This window comes from Phytophthora sojae, assembly GCF_000149755.1.
Source record: "Phytophthora sojae unplaced genomic scaffold PHYSOscaffold_1, whole genome shotgun sequence".
Classification (NCBI taxonomy): Eukaryota; Oomycota; class Peronosporomycetes; order Peronosporales; family Peronosporaceae; genus Phytophthora; species Phytophthora sojae.
This window is the reverse complement of record NW_009258115.1, coordinates 10,972,160-10,991,888: the sequence shown is the minus strand read 5'-3', so window position 1 is coordinate 10,991,888 and position 19,729 is coordinate 10,972,160. Positions and strand designations below refer to the sequence as shown.

The 19,729-nt window shown below is 54.4% G+C and overlaps 4 protein-coding genes across 4 annotated transcripts; 1 reads left to right on the top strand and 3 right to left on the bottom strand.

The window, feature by feature from the left end:
- Nucleotides 1–6,386: 6,386 nt before the first annotated feature.
- On the top strand, nucleotides 6,387–8,555 carry PHYSODRAFT_470960 (hypothetical protein; the record flags this gene model as incomplete). Its single annotated transcript, XM_009518899.1, has 2 exons — nucleotides 6,387–8,141; nucleotides 8,289–8,555. 2 exons carry the CDS (start codon nucleotides 6,387–6,389, stop codon nucleotides 8,553–8,555), a joined length of 2,022 nt encoding a protein of 673 aa, XP_009517194.1.
- An 883-nt stretch (nucleotides 8,556–9,438) lies between these two features.
- On the bottom strand, nucleotides 9,439–12,901 carry PHYSODRAFT_470322 (hypothetical protein; the record flags this gene model as incomplete). Its single annotated transcript, XM_009518898.1, has 3 exons — nucleotides 9,439–9,834; nucleotides 11,494–11,498; nucleotides 12,505–12,901. Coding segments are annotated over 3 exons (798 nt in total), but the record flags the coding sequence as incomplete, so codon positions are not given.
- Nucleotides 12,902–13,607: 706 nt separating this feature from the next.
- PHYSODRAFT_310065 (serine protease trypsin-like protein) lies at nucleotides 13,608–14,717 on the bottom strand (the record flags this gene model as incomplete). The annotated part of the gene is made up of 2 exons (XM_009518897.1): nucleotides 13,608–13,625; nucleotides 13,716–14,717. The coding sequence occupies 2 exons, from the start codon at nucleotides 14,715–14,717 to the stop codon at nucleotides 13,608–13,610; spliced, it is 1,020 nt and encodes a 339-aa protein (XP_009517192.1).
- Nucleotides 14,718–18,922: 4,205 nt separating this feature from the next.
- PHYSODRAFT_471425 (hypothetical protein) lies at nucleotides 18,923–19,615 on the bottom strand (the record flags this gene model as incomplete). Its single annotated transcript, XM_009518896.1, has 1 exon — nucleotides 18,923–19,615. A coding segment is annotated over one exon (693 nt), but the record flags the coding sequence as incomplete, so codon positions are not given.
- Between the last annotated feature and the right edge of the window lie 114 nt (nucleotides 19,616–19,729).

Sequence of the window (19,729 nt, the reverse complement as noted above, 5' to 3'; positions counted from 1 at the left end):
TGTGCATCCAGTACCAAATTGGACCAATCGATCGTTTTATGGTCTTTTCACATGATTGATATCAAGCATGTGGGAACATAATATGTGAAAATTACCGTAAGGCGTCCATATTATGCAGCTTTGCCATCAACAGACAGTCACAGGGACGAGAGGTTGGTCGTGGACCTGAACGCGCTGAGTGCCTCGCCGCTCACCGAACAAGAACAGCGGGACATCATGGCGACGCGGGCAAAGACCGCCACGAAACGATTTGTGTTAAGCAATTACGTGGCCTGACGACGACGGTGGTGCGTCCCCGGCGGCGATAGTAGAAACGGTTGAGGCGGAGATGAGTAAGCGAGACGCTAAGAAGGTCAAGGTGCTGCACATGCAGGCAGTGCAACGCACGACGAACGAGCTGGACGCATTGGAGGCAGTAAGACGGGCGGCAAAGGCGGCCAAGCGCCGTGGACGAACGAAGCAACGGCAAGTTCGACGAGTAGAACAGGCTCAACAACCTGTTGCACCTATCACCGAAGGCACCATCAGTACAGTTACGTCAAAGAGACTATTGAGTGAGGAAGCACGATCGCGACATCTCCAACCTGGCGTCTAGGCCGAGGGCGATGTGTTGATGCCAGAGCCGAATGATGCGTTCCGTGACGCGATGAAGTGGACCGTGAAAGCGGTGGTCGCCGCCGAGGAAGTAAGGGCTCGACGACGGACTCTACAAGATGGATTAAGTGCTTTGGCTCGCGCTCAGCTCGAACGCGGTGAGTCTTTCGCAGCTGGCAACGTGGTTGGCGACAATGCCATGCGTGAAGGCGTGGCCGTACAGCTGGTGACTGCGGCAACAGGGTTATAAGCAGTTGGTGACGGTGTTGAAGCGACAGACGATAACGTACCGCTCCACGTTTCCAGAACTAGACGACGCTTTGAGAAGCGTGTACGAAAGGCACGCGCGCAAGAACGGCGAGAGCGCGTTGCGTGGAACCAGATGCATGGCTATCCCGCTGCAGCATTTTTCGACTATAATGAGCATCTTCGAACTGGAGGGAAGGCGAGAGTCTTGACCAAGGAGGAGATCGATGCGATCAAGTACGCGCTGCCAACGGCGACGGAGATGCTACGGAAGCTAGGGAAGAAGCCAGTGAAATGCTACAGCTACCATAGTGGCAGCAAATACGAGAGTTGCCGCAAGGTGAGGACCGAAGACGGCAAGGGTGAGGTTAGCGTCAGTAAACTTCGTGCCGTCAGGCCCCGGCGATTGACCTGCTTCCTACTGCTACGCTGTCGATTCGAGGCCAGTGGCGGCATGTCAAGTAGGATACGGGAGCTCAATATTGCGTGGCAGTCGAAGGCTGGAAGTGCTCGGGCACGAAGCTCAATGTACAGACTCCAGTTGACTACATGAAGGGATTTAGTGGGGCCGTGGTTCGTGTGCTGGGCGTGTGGCGATTTGCGTTCCGTACACAGTACTTGCAGCCAATGACGGTGGATATGTTGGTGGTCGAACACGAGACCGATGACTTTTTACTAGGGGAAGACTGGATGTACGACCATGGTGTGCAGCTGGACTTTGTGAGCGGCGAGATGAAACGGTACGCCGACGGGACCAAGTTGATCGTACCATTCACCGGCATCGGCACCCGTGATCAGCGCGCTCAACATCAGACGGGTGGATAGGTATATCTATATGGTTACTATTCCCCGACCACGGAGTGAAACCAAGCATCACACCCTCGCAAAGTTTCGTAAGTGGTTCCTAGCGATTCTTGTAGCTACACCGATGTCTGTGCGAGACACCTTCGGGGTCAGCAGCGTTTTGGTGACGCTGCGTCACGAGCCAAATCTATCGGCACCGTATGAGTGGAGGAGGATTGCACCGGAAACCGTGAAGGGCGTCCCGCGCGTGGGAGCGGCAGCGGAGGGAGCGGCAGCGGAGGGAGCAATTACGTTACTACAGGAACTCGACGGGATTAACTGGTCGATTGCTAGCGTGCATGGCAGCCGTGAAGTACATCGGGACGGAGCGGATATGGCTGAGTATGCTGCAAATGAAGGCATCGTGATCGAGGCAACACCGCTTTTGCATGGCTTTCCCTGGTTAGTTCCCGAGAAGGTAAAGAACAAAAGAGTACTACAAGCGCTCAAGAAACAACCATTTAGGCAGTTCCGATTGGGGCTCGGAAAGCATCTAGGCCCCCTAGTGGACAAACTACACAGTAGTCCGAATGGGTGAAGGCGACACAAGACCAGACACCAACAGAGCTGTGGGCTCGACAGGATGTTCTGACAGAATTTCAAGTCTGGACAGCGTACAGGGTTGCTGTGAGTCAACTGAATTTGTATTTTCCAGGGCGTGAGCAAAGTGCACACTGCAGGATGACACAAAGCTGCGAGGGCCACAAAGAGACATTGGAGCACCTCCTATGGACATGTCCGTACGCCGAGGCGGTATGGATGATTTTCGTGGAGCATTGGACAGGATCAGCAGTAACACAAGTGGAGCTGGCGAAGTACCAGCACTTTGTTGCTTCGCGATCCCCACCAGCCCTCACAGCTCGGTTCAAGCAACGTTTTATCGCCCTATACGGTGAGCTGACACCAGAGCATACGCAAGCGGCGCGCTGCCTATGGTGGGCCTTCTGCAGCATCGCAACAGCATCACTCTGGATGACGCGCAACAGAAAAGTTCATCGGCAGGAACTGGTCACGGTGCAGCAAGGAAAGACAGAAATCTGGAAGACCGCATTACGTCAACTTCGGGCAGTAGCCCACCGAGATTCCAGGAGTATCGAAATCCGAATGTTCGGCTTACGGCTACAACAAGTGATTGATTGCTTCGAATACAATGATCCGCAACAAGGAGAAGAACACATCCCAAAAGCAGAGAAACCACGCAACAAACCTCCGATTGTGAAGTGGCTTAGGATTTTTCAGGACGCTATTAACTAAAGTTAAATAGACAACTGTGATCATCATCATCACCTTCCTGCCATGCATATTGCACACTGGCGACGCATTTATTCTCAAAGGGTGTGTCACGTAGTGCCGGGAGCTAACACATGCCTGGCACGCAATTGTCGTGATGTGGCGAAGCAACTTGACATTTTCCTGATTACCGTTGCCCGGTGGCTCTGACAAGAGTACTCGAATGGTTCGTGTGGGAAAGAAGGGTTGATTCAGGATGGCGTGCCTGTGGAACGCCCGAGCATGATGGAGGAGATGTGGAGTATGGATACCTGGTCGCGTTTGACCTCAACTGACCGGAGGTGCGCAGCACCCAGTCCGGCCCCGAATAGTCTGACGATGGGAGACCGTGAAGTGCCCCGGTGAACGTATCCCGGAGAGCTACCCTTCTTGGCGAGGCCAAGGCATCCCAAGGTACTTCGAATCCCCAGCAGCCCGAGTGTGAAGCTACTCAAGTGTACCAAGCCATCGACACCCTGAATTGTGCCACCACCATGTTGAAGATGAACATCCAGGATACTGCGACTACGAAGACCCCGAGTGTGGCCCGACAATGAGTTGGGGACCTCAAGCAGCCAGACCAAGTGGACACTGAAGCTCGTGGAGTCGACGGCAGCCTGGATGGACAACCGACAGCTCGAATGGAACGCAACTACCCCGAATGGCGGATGATCATCCTGAATGGACGACGCCCGGAGTGCCCAAGTGCCGATCATCCTGAATGGACCATGACTGCCCTGAATGGAGAAGCCCCAAGACACTGCAGATATCTGCCAATGGACCAACGCCCAGGAACGTGCCAAGTCAGCGAAGTCAGCAACCAAGGTGCCAGTTCCGAGCGTGACTTGGTTTCACTATGGAGAGTGAGCCAGTCTGAGTTCGATGTGTCAGCAGTGCAGCAGATCCCCAGGTCAGGCACCCGAGTCCCTCCGACATCAAGTGATGAGTGTGCGCCGCGACGCGACGCCTGGGTATACTGAAGCCAAGAGAACCCGAACAAGTGTATGAGGATATGAGCAGAGGAGACCGCGTGAAGAATCCAGCGGCCCTCAAGGTAACAAGACCATATGAAGAAGAAGAGAAGTATACAACGAAGAAGAGAGAGGTACAAAAGAGAAGAGAGATAGCCAAAGAGAGAGAGAGAGAAGAGGATAAAGATCAACAGAGTTTGTTTTGCGTTCAAGTGCACAAGTGCCTGGTTCGTGATTCGCCTAAGGACAGCCGCCGCCCACGGGAGAGTGTACCATTCGGAGCCCCGCTGCGAGCGTTGAGTAATGCCTGGTCCAAGGCCCTCGAAAACTTCTCACTACATCATCAAGCCAAGTCAGGTACCCAAAAGTATTGCCCTCTCGGGTCGATACACCTGTTTCATTTCCCAGTTGTGGCGTGCACTCTCAGTGTGCGCTTGCATTTCATATTCCCTGTGTTTTAGGAGGTTGTGGCAATCGCCCCCTAGGACCCGATTGTAGATTGCGCGTGGTAGGAAGGTACCTGTATTGTTCTCCTGACATTCAGGAGTGGTGCGCGTGGGGCATCCCGAATTTACCTGTATTCGGGGTGCAACCTAAAATTGACAGGCTGCATATTGTGTGTACAGACTCTGTATTGATATTGGTTATTTTGGAGAAGGTTTTTTGCTCGTGATCTCACTCCCATTCAGGACTCCCGGAACGAGTAGCGCCCGGAAGTTCTCTGCATTCCTGTATCTTTGATCAATTGCGATTCCCAAGGTTGAAACTCGGTCCGCCGAAGATAAACGACACCTATAGGGATTGCACAAGGTCACACGTCAACCGGAGCTTATATTCATTGTGAGTTTCGGGTTTCCGTAAGCTAAACCCTCCCAGGTCTAAGCCTACCGGACGTACGCTATACACCCTGGACGATAAAGGCGTTCACCCGCCTCGCCTCAGTGATGCCATTTCCGACATTGTAGACACCACTTCACCCCCCGGAACCGCTTACATTCGGTGCATGCGGTTGCGAGTTCGATTGGTGCCCCATGGATTAGCGTAGTGTTATATCGAAGTGCGCTCCGGGCTGCTGCTTCTCCCAAAATGTTGCAGTTGTTGAGACCCTGAATGCCTTCTACTATCGTGGTCGACCACAATATAATCCTATCCCGGCAATTGCGTCGGCGTGGAAGGTAGGTAGGTGTGACTGGAACGCACACTGCTTCAAACTCGTCAACAACAGTCCGGTGCGTGCGTTCGTACCATATATCACTTCCTCGAGGTCTTTCGTACCACCATCGGATGGGTATCACAGTTCCAAGGTCATGGTGCCGAGGATCCCCAATTTCACGATATCCGAGTTCGTGGGGGTCAACAACCTGTGTGCTGCGCTCGTGGTTTCGTTTTACTGCCACAATCCACTGACCCACACCGATGCGCATCTGATACGGGCGGGCACCTTCGTCCACTGGCTCCCACCCAACTGGGGCAACCAGAGTCATCGTCCCACCTATCGTTAATTCCGTTTTCCAGCACTCGTACAGGGCTGAGATTGCTGCACAGCAGAAGGACGATAAGATGGTGAAACAATTCAAAGAGAATGGCGCCTACGGAGGAAATACGGTGGAGGAGCAGAATGGACTGGTGTACTTACCGGGAATGGACGGGCCACGGCGGGTAGTGCTGGCCGTCTCTCTACGAGCTAAGGCTCTCCGTGAAGCCCACAACTCCATCAACACAGGGCAGCTGCGGACTCCACAGACTTTCGCACGAATCGTAAACGCGTACTTGTGGCCGGATACGCGCTCACAAGTGAGTCTGTGGGTGCATAGCTGTCGCGATTGTGGAACGCGCAAAACGCGACCGAAGGCGATCATCGCTCCTCGCAACTGCTCACCTCCGTTGGCCTCTTTCACCCCCTCCCAGAAAGACTCTGTATGTAGCCATTCTCCACTGTTATTTGCCTCCGTTACCACATTTAACCGGAGTTCACCCGCCCCTTGAAAAGGGTTCCATGGTCCATGTGCATAAATCGTCAAAGTTGACCTCAGTTTAAGAACTTTTGTAATACCTTCGAACAAGGTAACATTTGAAGGATCGATCAGAATTTGATCCTCACATTTACCTGTATGAGTGTATTAAGTTCATATGCGAACTTGCCATATGCTAACATGGTCTATGTAATAATACTGTAAAGCAGTATGCGCACCTAGCTAGAGCACCTTCCGCTGCTATTGTCCCGATTTTGCTCATTTCGCACTGAGGGTGAAGCAAGGGTGAGGAACCACTTTAGTTCCTACCCTATTCTCAATTGTAGTACTACGAGTACAGGAGTTCATAAATTGGAGTAAAAAGAACCTATAAAAAGGGTAAGAAGTCTTTATGCGCATTTCATCAAGCCCCAGTGAGATCTGAGTGTGGTGTATCGTACACCAAATTGTACGTTTCACGATTCCCGCACTCTCCGTCCGGGCGGGCACCATGATGAGCGAAATGGACGCGCCGCCGACGTCCCGCCTGCGTCGGCGCAGCTTCTTCGAAGGCATGGAGAACGAGAGCACAACCACCGAGAGCATCACGCTGAACGAAATCGACTTGGCGTCCGCGGCGTCGGCGTCTGGGGCGGTCGATCAGGGCGAGAGCTACGGAGCAGCTAATTCGCCCCTAAAACCGGGCAAAGTGAGCCCCAGCAAGCCTAAAACGTCGATGGAGGACTCGGATTTAGGTTGCGCTAAGGAAGGCTCTCGGATGCAACAAGTGCTCAAGTTGCTGCAAGACGTGGGGGTGCGAGTGGCGACATGGCTTCAGTTGCCCTATGTTGCGTGGGCCGCGAGGTTCCCCGCCGCGGCCTCCAAGGTGGAGCAGTGGAGACTCAAGACCGCGTGGCTCGTTGTGAGTCCCAAGGACTGGATCAAGCGCTGGAAGGGGGACCCCACGGCCCCAGTCAAGTACTGGGTCTACCCGACCCACTGGCTCACGTACGCCTCCGTCAGTCTGGTGCTGCTGCAGATCCTCATCTTCTGGAAGTTCCAGACAGTGTCGCTGGACCTGCGGGTCCATGAGTGTGTGTTCAGGGAGAGACTCCTGGCCTCGGCCGATCTGATGCAGCCCGGTGCAGTTTCGAGCGTTCGGGCTCAGCCTGCCGCTGCCGCGCTGAGGTTCCTGGAGCGTCGCTTCGAGCAGCAATACAGCCCGGGAGCTAGGCAACCGGGACAGGCAAGACTGCCGTGGACTTGCCTTGCTGTGATTCCGACTGGAAGTGACAACGCCATGGCTCAAGCTACGGAGCTGGCGTTCTTGTGGCCGCGGAGTCAAGTGGTGGCTGCCAATGCGCACGCCAAGGTTGCGAGCAGGGTTCACGTGGCGATCGGAGCGAGTCCGCTGGATAGGGCGACGGAGACGGCAGGTGCTACATCGGCGGGAGTCTTCGCAGCGATGTTCCCGTTGAGTGCAATGCGACCGGCACTCTTTGCACCGAGATTCCCGGATTTGGTGCTGGTGAAGACGGAGTTCGCGTTGAGACAGATGCTGAAGTTTCGACAGGAGAGACAGGAAGAGCGCGAGCATCGAGGGCGAGCAGGTGTTAAGGCGGCGAACGGCTTGGGCAGGACGTCGCCGGCGGATATGGGGACTTTGGACTTGGCGGCGAGTCACTTTGGTGTGTATTTGCTGAAGACATCGGTGCCGGACATCTACAATCGCCACATTCGCAAGAAATGGGACGATTTTCTGCACGTTGTTGTGGTAGGCGATGCCGACAAGAAGGAACAGTTCACGGAAGAGTTGCTGTCCGCGTGGGTGGCGCACCCAGAGTGGCCCATGCTTCACGTCCGATTCCAGCGATCGATGGCGCTATGTGGGTCGTTCCAGCGCGTGCTAAGCAGCATGCTGAAGGATTACGAGGCCAACGCCGAAGCAGCGGAGGCAGCTGAGGCTGCAGCTAACCCGGATGGAGCTGCTGAGGATTGGCTGGAGGGTCTTGATAGCCCCAAGAAGCAAGGCAAGAGGCCGCAGAAACGTCAGCTTAATGTGGATCTAGTGTGCGAAGAGGAAGCCAACTCACCTGAGGAGATCACGAGACTCAAGAACACAATCGGCATTCACCTGTTCCCGGTGCCTCCTGAGGTGGAGAAATACGAGGACACGGTGCTTGAGAGCGCCGCGGTTGGCGCTGTCACGGTGACATATAACACCCCAATCATGCAAGAATGGGTGCCGGATAGCTGTGGTCTACGCGTCGGCTCTTTTGACTTCGATGGTCCTGCCGATACGGGAGCTGCGGATGAAGACCCGGATGCGGCGAAGAACAACGCGGCTCCTATTGGGGAGAATGGAGCTGGTCACGATGAACGCGAGTTGACGGACAGTGCTCCGCTCGTAAAGCTACCGTCGGTGCACGTGACTTCCAGCGAGATCGAGCAGGCCGCCGACCAGTTGTTGAAGCTGGACCGAGTCAGTCGAGTGGCTGCAGGACGCGCTGCCCGCGTTCACTACCTGCGCATGCGCACACACTACTTGTCAGCCGTGGCAGCGCTAGATGCGGCCGTGTGCGAAGGAGACAGTGATGACATGGCTGAGACACAGAGCGAAATCGGGCAGCATAGACGCAGGAAGGTAGAGGTCGAGACACTGCGAGCGTTCTTGTACTAACTAAGCCAATTAGAAAAGTAGTCACGCTCAACGAAACGTGGATGTATTACATGAATCCTGTGCTTTGAGCAGGGGGCGTATTACTTCTGCTTGGTGGTCGTAGGCTCACTCTGCTCGCTCTGGTGAACCAGGTCGCTCTCGTCGGACTCCGATCCCGATGTCGAAGTCGAAGCCGAAGCGGAAGCAGTGAAGACTCGTCTTCGACGGAAGTCTGCTGGAACGGCGAATCCTCCGACGTCTGCTGGAATGGCGAGTCCTCCTCCGGAGCCTTAGTGGCCTTGGTGGCCTTAGTCTTGGTCTTGCCCTTCACTAGCACAGCATCATCGCTGCCGGACTCGCTGCCAATGTCCGAGTCAGAGTCACTAGCAAAGAGCCACGACAGGTCGTCACTGCCGCTCTCCGAGTCCTCCACAACCGGAGCCTTGGTAGCCTTGGCGGTCTTGCCCTTCACCAGGACGGCGTCTTCACTGCCAGACTCCTCCGAGGTCGACTCGCTGCCAGTGGCTGAGTCACTGCCGCTGTCCGAGTTGCTGGCGAACAACCACGACAGATCCGAGCCGCTGGCGCTGCCTCCGAAATACTTGAGCAACCAGTCGGGGACCTTGACGAGCTCAGCGTCGCTGCCGCTGCCCGAGACGGTCTCAACCAGCCACGATAGGTCATCGCTGCCGCTCTCCGAGTCCTCCTCGACCGCGGGGGTCTTGGTACCCTTATACTTCTTGGTCGTCTGGTCCGCCGTGCCTTCCGCTGATCCCGACTCGGACGATTCCTCGTCCGCCGAGCCCTCCGCAGACGAAGGGAGCGACACGTCCTCCTCCGTTGAACCAGAGGACGAAGTGGTCACGTTGAACTTGCTGCCGTCGCCACCGGCCAGAATATCCTCGATGTAGTCCATGACGTACGTCAGGCGGGTGTAGATGCCGGCCTGCTCACCGCACTTGCTGCCCCAGCTCACGCAGCCAATAATGATGTCGTCGTCAACGATGAGTGGGCCGCCCGAGTCGCCGTTGCACGTGTTGCCAGTTCCGGCACACAGCATGCCATCCGTGACGCGGCCAACGTACTTCTTAAACTTGGCGCACTCCGCATTCGAGATGACGGGGACAGTGAGCTGCCTCAGGATGGGACTGCCCAGCTCGCCGCTAGTCTCCGTCTTCCCCCAGCCAAGGACGGTGCCCATAGTGCCGACCTTGTTATCGGAGCCGTCGGCAGCACAGAGCTTGGCCATTTTGCGCTTCACGGGCTTCTTCAGCTTGAGCAGACCCACGTCGTACAGGTGCTCCTTCTTCTTGTACATGGGGTGACGGAAGCCCTCAATGATCGGGACCGTCAAGCCGGAGCCATCGCTTTCGTTCGTGCCAAAGGTGGCGATCATGTCCATCTCGTCCGTCTTGATGCAGTGGCCAGCCGTAAGGATGTACTGGGGCGCGATCAGCGTGCCACCGCACATGTTCATTTCAAACAACGTGTCGCGCAGGCTGGCGAGGAACGGGTACTTGTCGATGTTGGCCTCCGAGCCGCCGTAGATGCGACTCTCCTCATTGGTGGTCAGCCCCGTGCTCTCCACGGTCGTAGTGGTCTCCTCCTTTGCGGTGTCGGCAAACGTGTAGCCATAAGCCGAAGCAGACAGCGACGCGATCGTCGTGGCGAGCGCGCCGACTTGTACGACCTTCATCCTTCAGATAATTGTGACTTCAGACGTCCGTGATGGTCCGCCGGCGAAAAGTCAAAGTGACATAAGCCGAAGCAGACAGCGACGCGATCGTCGTGGCGAGCGCGCCGACCTGTACGACCTTCATCCTTCAGATAATTGTGACTTCAGACGTCCGTGATGGTCCGCCGGCGAAAAGTCAAAGTGACAAGCGTCTTGACCAGATTCCAGGCGTTGAGGACCACATCGCAAATCGGCTATCCGTCAAGCCGGAAGGTCTTCGAGGCACAGATTGATGCTGTGGCGCTACAGTGCTTACAGTAATTAGTCTGACCTCCAAATTTGCGTAAAAAGTGCAATTTCATACTTTGAAGGCTAGGCACGAAGTCAATTTTTATCCAATCAACACCACAGACCCCTGTAATAGACGTTTCTCATTGAGTAGAATTCGTTGAAAATGATAGTTTTTCGTCAAATAGGGTGTAACATAGATACCCTAACCCTCCCATCAGGTCAGACTAATTACCGTAGGTACTGTAGATAACAGCAGCGAGGGCATTCGTCGGAATACCGAGGGTGGGGACAAAAGCGTGCTTTGGAGCAAACAGAGACGCCTTCGCGCCACCAGCAAGCCGAGCCCCGTTAGTGCTCGAAAACAGCAGTCTTCATCACATCGCAGGAGAAAGGTAAAGATGGGAAAAGTTGTGCACCGCACTCTGGACGTCGCAAGAGAAACCAGCTTGTTGAAGTGATCCATGCTTGACCGGAGTTGTTGCCGTTGCTTCAGTAACATACGCCACTGTCAATCCTGCATCGCATTGCTGGAAGTCTTTGAGTGTACTTCCAGCGCGCTTCCATGCAGTTGCTGCTCTGGTACAGTCCCCAAGTGCCGTCAATGCATACGTAAAGCGCAACATGTTACTTCGCATGTGCTGGGAAGTCATGAGCGAAAAGAGTCAAAGCAATTCGCACTTCCGAGCTTGACTTTGCAGGTTCTGCACTCGCTCGGCAAGACTGTACTGTATCTCTTTGTCAACGGCACGGCACAATAGGTGCAGTACAGTCTACAGTGTATGCCTTCGTACACAAAGGAGGGGTTCCCTGCTTACCTCGAAAGGCTCCGTCTCAGCCTACGAGTCCTTGTGAGTGTACCCCCATGCAATATTTGAACCATGGTCAACAGCGTTTCCCACCCATACTCGCACCTGTCTCGCTGCACTAAATTATGCCTATAAGTGTCGGCAACACCGCTTCATCGTTAAAATAAGGCATCACGATACATGTCACGTGCTCTGGCAGAAGTTGACGTGGGTGAGTCTGCACTTGTTAGAAAGCTGGAAAAATGAAGACTGATTGTTGTTTGGAGTGGCTACAAGCCTCTAGCTGTAGCTAATTTGAAAAGCAAAGAGTAGGAAAGCATGAAACCAACGCGAGCTGCGAGCGTGCAGCTCAGCGCCGAGGATAGACCCGTAACCTCCGAGGCCGTTGGGTCAGGAGTTGCGACTGCGTCTTTGCGATTTCAGGACAAGATCGCGGACAATTTCCAGATCCCGATCGCGAATTACTTCTACCGTCGTCGTCGAGCACGGCATCCCTTTCCGGATTCCGGACTCCAGCCTGGAGCTCCGTTCATTGAAGTTGGTGGAATCGATGCTTCAGCTGCCGGGGCCTCCTTCGAACTATTACCCTCTGTATCCCTGACATCCTTGATAGGTTTCGTGGGTTTGGCAGTCGTGTTTTTTTCCGTGATTTTTGCAGTCTTGGTAGTCTCCGCGGCCTTAGCTTTTGTCGCTGATGGTCTTGGTGGCACCGGGGAACCAAACTTGGATGCAGTTTGTGGGAATACGCTGTCGGTGGCACCGTTCAAAACGTCTTCGATATAGTCCATGACATACGCTAGTCGAGTGTAGACACCTGCCTTCACGCCACATTTTCCGCCCCAACTGACGAGACCTACCAACACATCGTTGGCAAGAAGTGGGCCGCCTGAATCGCCGTTGCACGAATCCTTGCCCTCGCCATTTCCAGCGCACATCATTCCCTCCGTGATGCGGTTACCGCCTCCGTATTCCTTGTCGCATTCTGTGTTGGATATGATAGCCACATTCACCTCCTGAAGCGTGAAGCTTCCCACGCGATCTTCCGTCAACCCCCAACCGAGAACCTTGGCCATTGTGCCGACTTTGTTATCCGATCCATCACGTGCACACAGAGGCGCCACCTTCTGAGTCGAGGGGGTATTCAGCTTCAGCAAGCCGATATCGTACAAATGTTTTCCGTTGTTGTACAGGGGGTGACGGAACCCCTGGGTCACTTTGATCACCTCGCTGGAACGAGACCCCGCGCCTGACCCAAACTCGGACCCGAGAGAAGCGTATACTTGCCCCTTGTCTGTCTTGATGCAGTGTCCAGCCGTGAGAATGTACTGAGTTGCAACCAGCGTACCACCGCAAAACGTTTTCCCGTGGGGGTCGAAACGCAGGCTTGCACTGTATGGATGCTGGCGCACGTCCGCCTCGGAACCTCCATAGATTCGACTCTCTTCGGTGGTGGAAAGACCCGTGCTGGTGTTGGGCTCGGGATCAGCAATTGACGGCTTTGTTGTACGCTTGACACTGGAGAACTCGTAACTGTGCGCAAGCTGTGCTAGAGCTGACAGCAGCGAGATGCATACGCTGAGCCGCAAGAGCCGCATGATTCGTCACTCACCACTCGGAGCTGTTAGCTCGCGCGTGAAGAAATCCGAAGTGACGGCGAGTCTGAGGCGTGAACACAGGGCACTCACTCTGCAACACCATCACGAGGATAAATTCTTTCATAGGGTCGATGTAGAATAATTGCGGCACGCATTAGTGACAGCGACAGAAACTTGGCGAGATGGATCCGCTTTCATTTGCTGTCGGAAACGGAACCTGTGTGTTGTTGCCCGTTGTCGAAAAAATATTTGCTTGGCGCCTGGCTGATACAATGACCACCGCTGCGAGGATATCTGCTACACTTGGTATGCTCTACCGGCATGGTAAATGTTGTGTACGCACAGCGGTGTCACGACACCAAGGCACGGGAGAAGTTCTGCAGGTCATGAAACCAAGGCAAAAATTTGCAGGTGCTACGGGTAAATTTTTGCCAGATATGCCAAGATGCCAGATCCACTTGCATTGGTATTTCTCATGCGATGCGATTCGACAGCTAGATCCACTTGCAATGTGCCTAACGCCAGCATGTCCTCCTTTAGCGTGAGTTCCTGTAACTAAGCCCTTGTTTTTTCTTGAAGCTAGGCTACGTTTTGGAAATGCCAGCATTCTTAGTAAAGTTTGACATAACTTAGCGCTCTTCCTGTCGAAAACTGCAACTTGGTATCTTGAACGAGTGCTGTACGCGCAACAATGCATTTCCCGGTATCATGCAATAGCATACGGCTATTTGTCGTGTTACTCCAACGCAAAATCGTTTAGCTTAGGTGTCTACGCAGACTTCTGTTGTAGGACCGGTGAGTCGGTCGTCGGTACCTCGGTGAATTTCGAGGCCTTCGTGGCAGGAGACTTCTGCTCCGCCGAGGATCCATCAAACGAGAATGTCAGTCCCTTCGTGGAAGGAGTCTTCTGCGCTGCCGACGATGCATCGCTGGTGGGTGTTGCCGTACCCTTCGTGGCCGTATTCTTGCTAGTCTTCGAGCCAAACTTTTTGCCATCTCCACCGGCAACAATCTCGTTAATGTAGTCCAGCACGGACGACACGCGGGTGTAGACACCCGGCTCCTTGCCGCACTTGTCACCACCCCAGCTCACGAAGCCCACAAGAGCGTCGTTGGCAATAAGGGGGCCACCCGCATCACCGCGGCACGAACCCTTGCCTTTGCCGTTGCCGGCACACATCATGCCCTCCGTCAGGCCCGTCTTGTACGAGCTGAACTTACTGCAGTCCGCGTTCGAGATGATTGGAAGTTTCGCCTGCTGAAGCTTGAAGCTGTTCAAGCTCTCCTTGGTCTGACCCCAACCAAGAACGGTGGCCATGGCGCCGACCTTCTCGTTCGAACCGTCCGCAGCAGGCAGAACCGCAATCTTCTGCATGGATGGCTTCTCCAGCTTCAGCAGGCCCACGTCGTGCAGGTGCTTCCTCTTGTTGTACAGAGGGTGTTTGAATCCCTTGACGATCTTCACCAACTCGCCATCAGTGCCGAAGCTGAACTCGGTGTCGAACGACGCGGTCATCTCCACCTCGTCCGTCTTGATGCAGTGCGCAGTCGTAACAAGGTACTGCGGAGCGATCAACGTAGCGGCGCAGACCGTCACGCCATCAATGCGAACGCTAGCGACGTACGGGTAGTTGTCGATGTCGGCGTCGAAGCCGCCGATGATGCGGCTCTCCTCGTCCGCGGTCAGGCCAGTGCTCTCCTTCTCGTTCTCCTGCTCTTTGTTCGATCCCTTGAAGTCATTGAACGAGTAGCCGTGCGCACACGTCGACAGTGTCGCCAATGCCGAAGCGAGCGCGCAAACCTGCAAGAGCTTCATCGTCCGGATGCCAACTCCAGTTTTCGTTCGGCACAAAACCCCGAGGTTGAGAAAAAATGAAGTGACCAGTCGAGTCGGAAAATGCACACCGCGCGGTAAGGTGTTCAAATCTCGGGAAATTATGTGTTGTGGTGCTAGCGCAACCAAGCGAAACCATTCGCAGGTGGAGGCCGGAAGCGTGTTGTCGAAGCGAAAGAGATGCCTACGCGCCACCATCTAAGACAAGGATTGTGCTGCTCGAAAACAGCAGGATGAGGACAAGATGGGAAATCCCGACCAGGAAAAATGACTACAGTCGTATGACAGCTGAAATTTATGCTAAATGTGTATGAACCGGCTAAACTCAATCTGTACAGAGGGCTCGCATTGGTCACGAAAACTTGGGGTATACCAGAGTGAAAGATAGACCGGGAGGCCAGCAGTACGCTCATTACTTAAGTTGGTGCATTATATTCGATCGCGCGCCTCCTACACATGACAAATTGTCAGCGGCAATTGTGGTGTTCGAAGGCAAAGGCTCGTCACTCCATGACGTATCACGCACTCGTCGATCAGCCCCGCCTCGTGCAAGATGAGCAGCTTCGAATCTGCATCTCCGTCAACCGACTGTATTCACAGTTCGAAGAACTGTCGTTAGGCTGCCCAGGCGAGTTTGTGATCGAACGACATTCACACTACAGTCACGCACCATCGTCACAGCCACGAGAATACAAGAGCTTTCACTTTGGACTGTACTGTACTTAGTATTTGCGGCAGAGAAGCTGCATTAATCAAAGAGCTCATTGTGTCATTAAGCTTCGGACAGCCAGGGAGATAACACGGTGCCCGTGGTTGGCACGTGAGGGCAGCCTACGTGCTTATTGTTTAGATGTTTTATTGTTTCTTATACTTTCAAGCGATGCCTGCGGATACTTAAGTTTCCTCGATCGCAGTGCCGTACAAGTAGTTTCATTTCATATTCATGATATGAGGTATATTTTGTTCATTTAGAGTTCTAAAATTCTAACGATCACCAATATCCGAAGCTAACACCCATACCGTACATGAAGCGGCAAGTGTGGTGTTCGAAGACAAAGGCTCCACTCCGTGACGTCTCAAATTGGTCCGGAGAATTTGCAGTTCTCAGAGCGACAAGATAAAAAATTCCGACAGAACGGACACACCCGCCAGAGTGCACCGTGCGGATACTTTCAAATCGTGTGACTACTGGACACGCAACTACGGCACCGGCACACAGACAATTTGTCAGATGTGTAGGAGGCGCGCGATCAAATATAATGCATCAACTCCAGTGTATTGAGCGTACTGTCGGCCTCCCGGTCTATCTTCCACTCTGGTATAATATAAGTTTTCGTGACCAATGCGCCAGCGGGAGCGAACCTCTGCTCCAGCGCGTGAACGCGCTGCTCTGTACGGATTGAGTTTAGCCGGTTCATACATCTTCAGCATAAATTTCGGGTTTCATACCTTTCTAGTCATTTACTTCCCCAAAGATTTCGGCAACATCATAAGAGCTCAACGCCGACAGTGTGTCAACAGTGTTGACAACAGTCTATCGCGGCATAATCACTGCTTCGATGAGACGCAGAGTCAAAAAGGCACATATTCGTGTAACTTAGTTTCTACGCATTGAAAACAACTTGAGCGCGAGACATCTACTTCTTGTCATCATCATCATCGTCGTCATCGTCGTCACCGCTTTCAGCTTCCTCCTCCTCCTCTTCTTGTTTCTTCTCCTCGTCCTCCTTATCTTCTTTGGCCTCCTTGGCTGCTTCGGCATCATCATCGTCATCGCTCTCTTCAGCCTTAGCCTTCGACTTCGCCTTCTTCGTCTTGGCCAACTTTTTTTCAGTCTTCTCCTCCTCCTCTTCTTCCTCTTTCTCCTCTTCAACAGCCTCCTCGATGGCCTCTTCAAGCTCTTCCTCCAGCTCCTCGTCGCTGCCCGAGTCTGAGTCCGAGTCCGAGACGGTCTTCGAGTTCGACTTGGACTTGGTATTCTTTCCCTTCTTGGCCGGAGTATCCTCTTCTTCGTCCTTCTCTTCCTCGCCGTCTTCTTCGTCCTTCATCTTCTTCAGCTCCTCCTTCTCGTCTTCTTCCTCTTCTTTCTCGTCCTTCTCGATCTCCTCCTCCGCTTCTAGCTCCTCCTTCTCGGCAGCGTCCTTGGCATCCTCGGCGTCCATCAGTTCGTTTGCGTCGCCGTCGTCCAAAGCTTCTTCTTCGTCCTTCTCAGCTTCCTTCTCCTTCTGCTCAGCCGCTTTCTTAGCCTTTTTGGCAGCCTCCATGTCCTGCTCAACTTCCTCTTCGTCGACAGAAGACAAGCGTCGACGCTTACGCTCGTCATCCTCGTCGTCACTCTTCGACTTCGACTTCTTCGACTTGGCCAGCTTGGCCTTAGTCTTCTTTTCCTCCTGCTCTTCTTCTTCTTCCTCCTCCACGGCCTCTTCAATAGCTTCTTCGAGTTCCTCCTCGAATTCTTCTTCACTACCCGAGTCCGAGTCCGATTCCGAGACGGCCTTCGACTGCTTTCCCTTCTTTGATGATTTAGCATCCTTCTGTTCCTCGTCATCGTCGTCGTCGTCATCGTCCTCTTCTTCAACCTTCTTAAGCTTCTCCTCTTCAACCTTCTTAAGCTTCTCCTCTTCAACCTCTTCTTCTTCTTCTTCGAGCTCCTCGATCTGCTCTTCATCTTCGAGCTCCTTCTTTTCAGCCTCAGCCTTGTCATCAACAGCTTCCGCTAGCTCTTCGGCGTCACTGTTGTCCAGCGCGTCTTCCTCTTCCTCCTCAGCCAACTCCTCCTCTTCCTCGGCCTCTGCTTCATCTTTCTTGGCCGCCTTCAGCTCCTTCTTAACCTCCTTCTCATCGATCGTAACAGTAAGACGTCGCTTACGCTCCTCGTCCTCGTCTTTGTCCTTTTTCGACTTCTTCGACTTGGCTAGCTTGGCTTTCGTCTTCTTCTCCTCCTGCTCCTCCTCTTCTTCCTCCTCGACAGCCTCTTCAATGGCTTCTTCAAGCTCTTCCTCAAACTCGTCGTCGCTTCCGGAGTCCGAGTCAGACTCGGAGACAGCCTCTTCAATTGCTTCTTCAAGCTCTTCCTCAAACTCGTCGTCGCTTCCGGAGTCCGAGTCAGACTCGGAGACAGCCTTCGACTTCGACTGCTTTCCCTTCTTCGAAGATTTGGCCTCCTGCTTTTCGCCGTCGTCCTCGTCCTCCTCTTCCTGTTTAATCTGCTTGAGCTCGTCCTTGTCGATCTCTTCCTCTTCTTCTTCGAGGTCCTCGATTTCGTCTTCAGCGTCCAGCTCCTCCTTCTCGGCAGCCACCTCATCATCCACAGCATCCGCCAGTTCATCCGCGTCACTGTTGTCCAGCGCATCGTCTTCTTCCTCTTCGGCCTCCTTCTCCTTCTGCTCGGCCTTCGCCTTCGCCTTCTTGGCGCTCTTAAGATCATTTTCAACTTCCTCGCGTTCCTCCTCGTTCTCCTCGATCGAAGCCAGGCGTCGACGGTGACGACGAACCTTGCAACCAGACGTGGAGGGGGTCAACTGAGCTGAGGAACCCGCGGTGGAAGCCGACGCACCAAAATCAGTGCTGGTCGTGGCAGCAGGGGTCACGACAGGAGTGTCCGCGGCCGAGTTCTGGGTCACCGATGAGTCGCTAGAACTCTCCGTTGTCGACGAACCAGCGGTTGACGCAGGGGATCCAGAGCTGGAGCTAGAAGACAGCAGGGTATCGTCATCCGTTGAGGAAGTCTCGGTAGACGGTGATTCAGCACTAGCGCTCGAAGTAAGCGAAGTGTCAGCAGTCGAGGAGGCTTCAGTCGTCGATGAACCTGCGCTAGAGCTGTCAGTGGTCGATGATCCAGCGCTGGAGGTTTCAGCAGTGGATGAACCAGTGCCGGAGCTCTGCGTAGTGGACGACCCAGTGCTTGAGCTGTCAGTAGTGGACGACCCAGAGCTGGAGCTTTGTGTAGTCGACGAACCAGTGCTGGAGCTCTGAGTCGTCGACGCCCCGGTGCTGGAGCTCTGAGTAGCCGATGAACCGGAGCTGGTAGACGGTGTAAGGTCAGACGTCGAGCTCGACGTAGTCGACGCAGTCGTCTCCGTTGAGCCTGCCGTAGACGAAGCCAGCGAGGTCGCCTGCGTAGTCGAATCGGAGCCTGCCGTGCTGTCCGTGAAGTTGCTACCAGTGCCGCCGTTCAGAATGTCGTTAATGTAGTCCATGACGAACGTAAGACGAGTGTACACGCCGGCGTGGACGCCGCACTTGCCTCCCCAGCTGACGAACCCAATCAAAGTGTCGTCGCTGGTAACCAGAGGGCCGCCCGAGTCTCCGTTGCACGAATCCTTGCCGCCGCCGTTGCCGGCGCACATCATTCCCTCCGTGATTCGGTTGTCGTACTGCTTGTTACACTCAGCGTTCGAGATGACGGCAACGTTCACCTCCTGCAGGGTGGGGCTTTCCGAGCCATCCTCGGTCAGCCCCCATCCGAGCACCGTCACCTCCGTGCCGACCGCGTTGTCCGAGCCGTCCGCCGCGCAGAGCTTGGCCGTCTTCTGCTTCGAGGGCTTCTCCAGCTTCAGCAGGCCAACGTCGTAGAGGTGCTTCTTCTGGTTGTACAGAGGGTGCTGGTAGCCTTCGATGACCTTGATCGCCTCACTCTTGCCGGAACCGGAGCCCGTCCCCATCTCCGTCCCGAGGTGGGCGATGATAGTGTCTTCCTGGGTCTTGATGCAGTGGCCGGCAGTCAGAATGTACTGCGGGGCGATCAGCGTGCCGCCGCAGAAAGTCGTGTCCACCTGCTCGAAGCGCAGACTCGTGGCGTACGGGTAGTCGTCGATGTTGGCCTCCGAGCCGCCGTAGATGCGGTTCTCCTCGTTGGCAGTGAGCCCCGTGCTCTCCATGTCATTGGTACTTGGGGTGGTTGTCTTCATGGACTCCGAGAACGAGTAGCCGTGGACCACCGATGAGACTGCCGAGGCCAGCACAAGAATCTGCGGGACCTTCATGCTCACTCG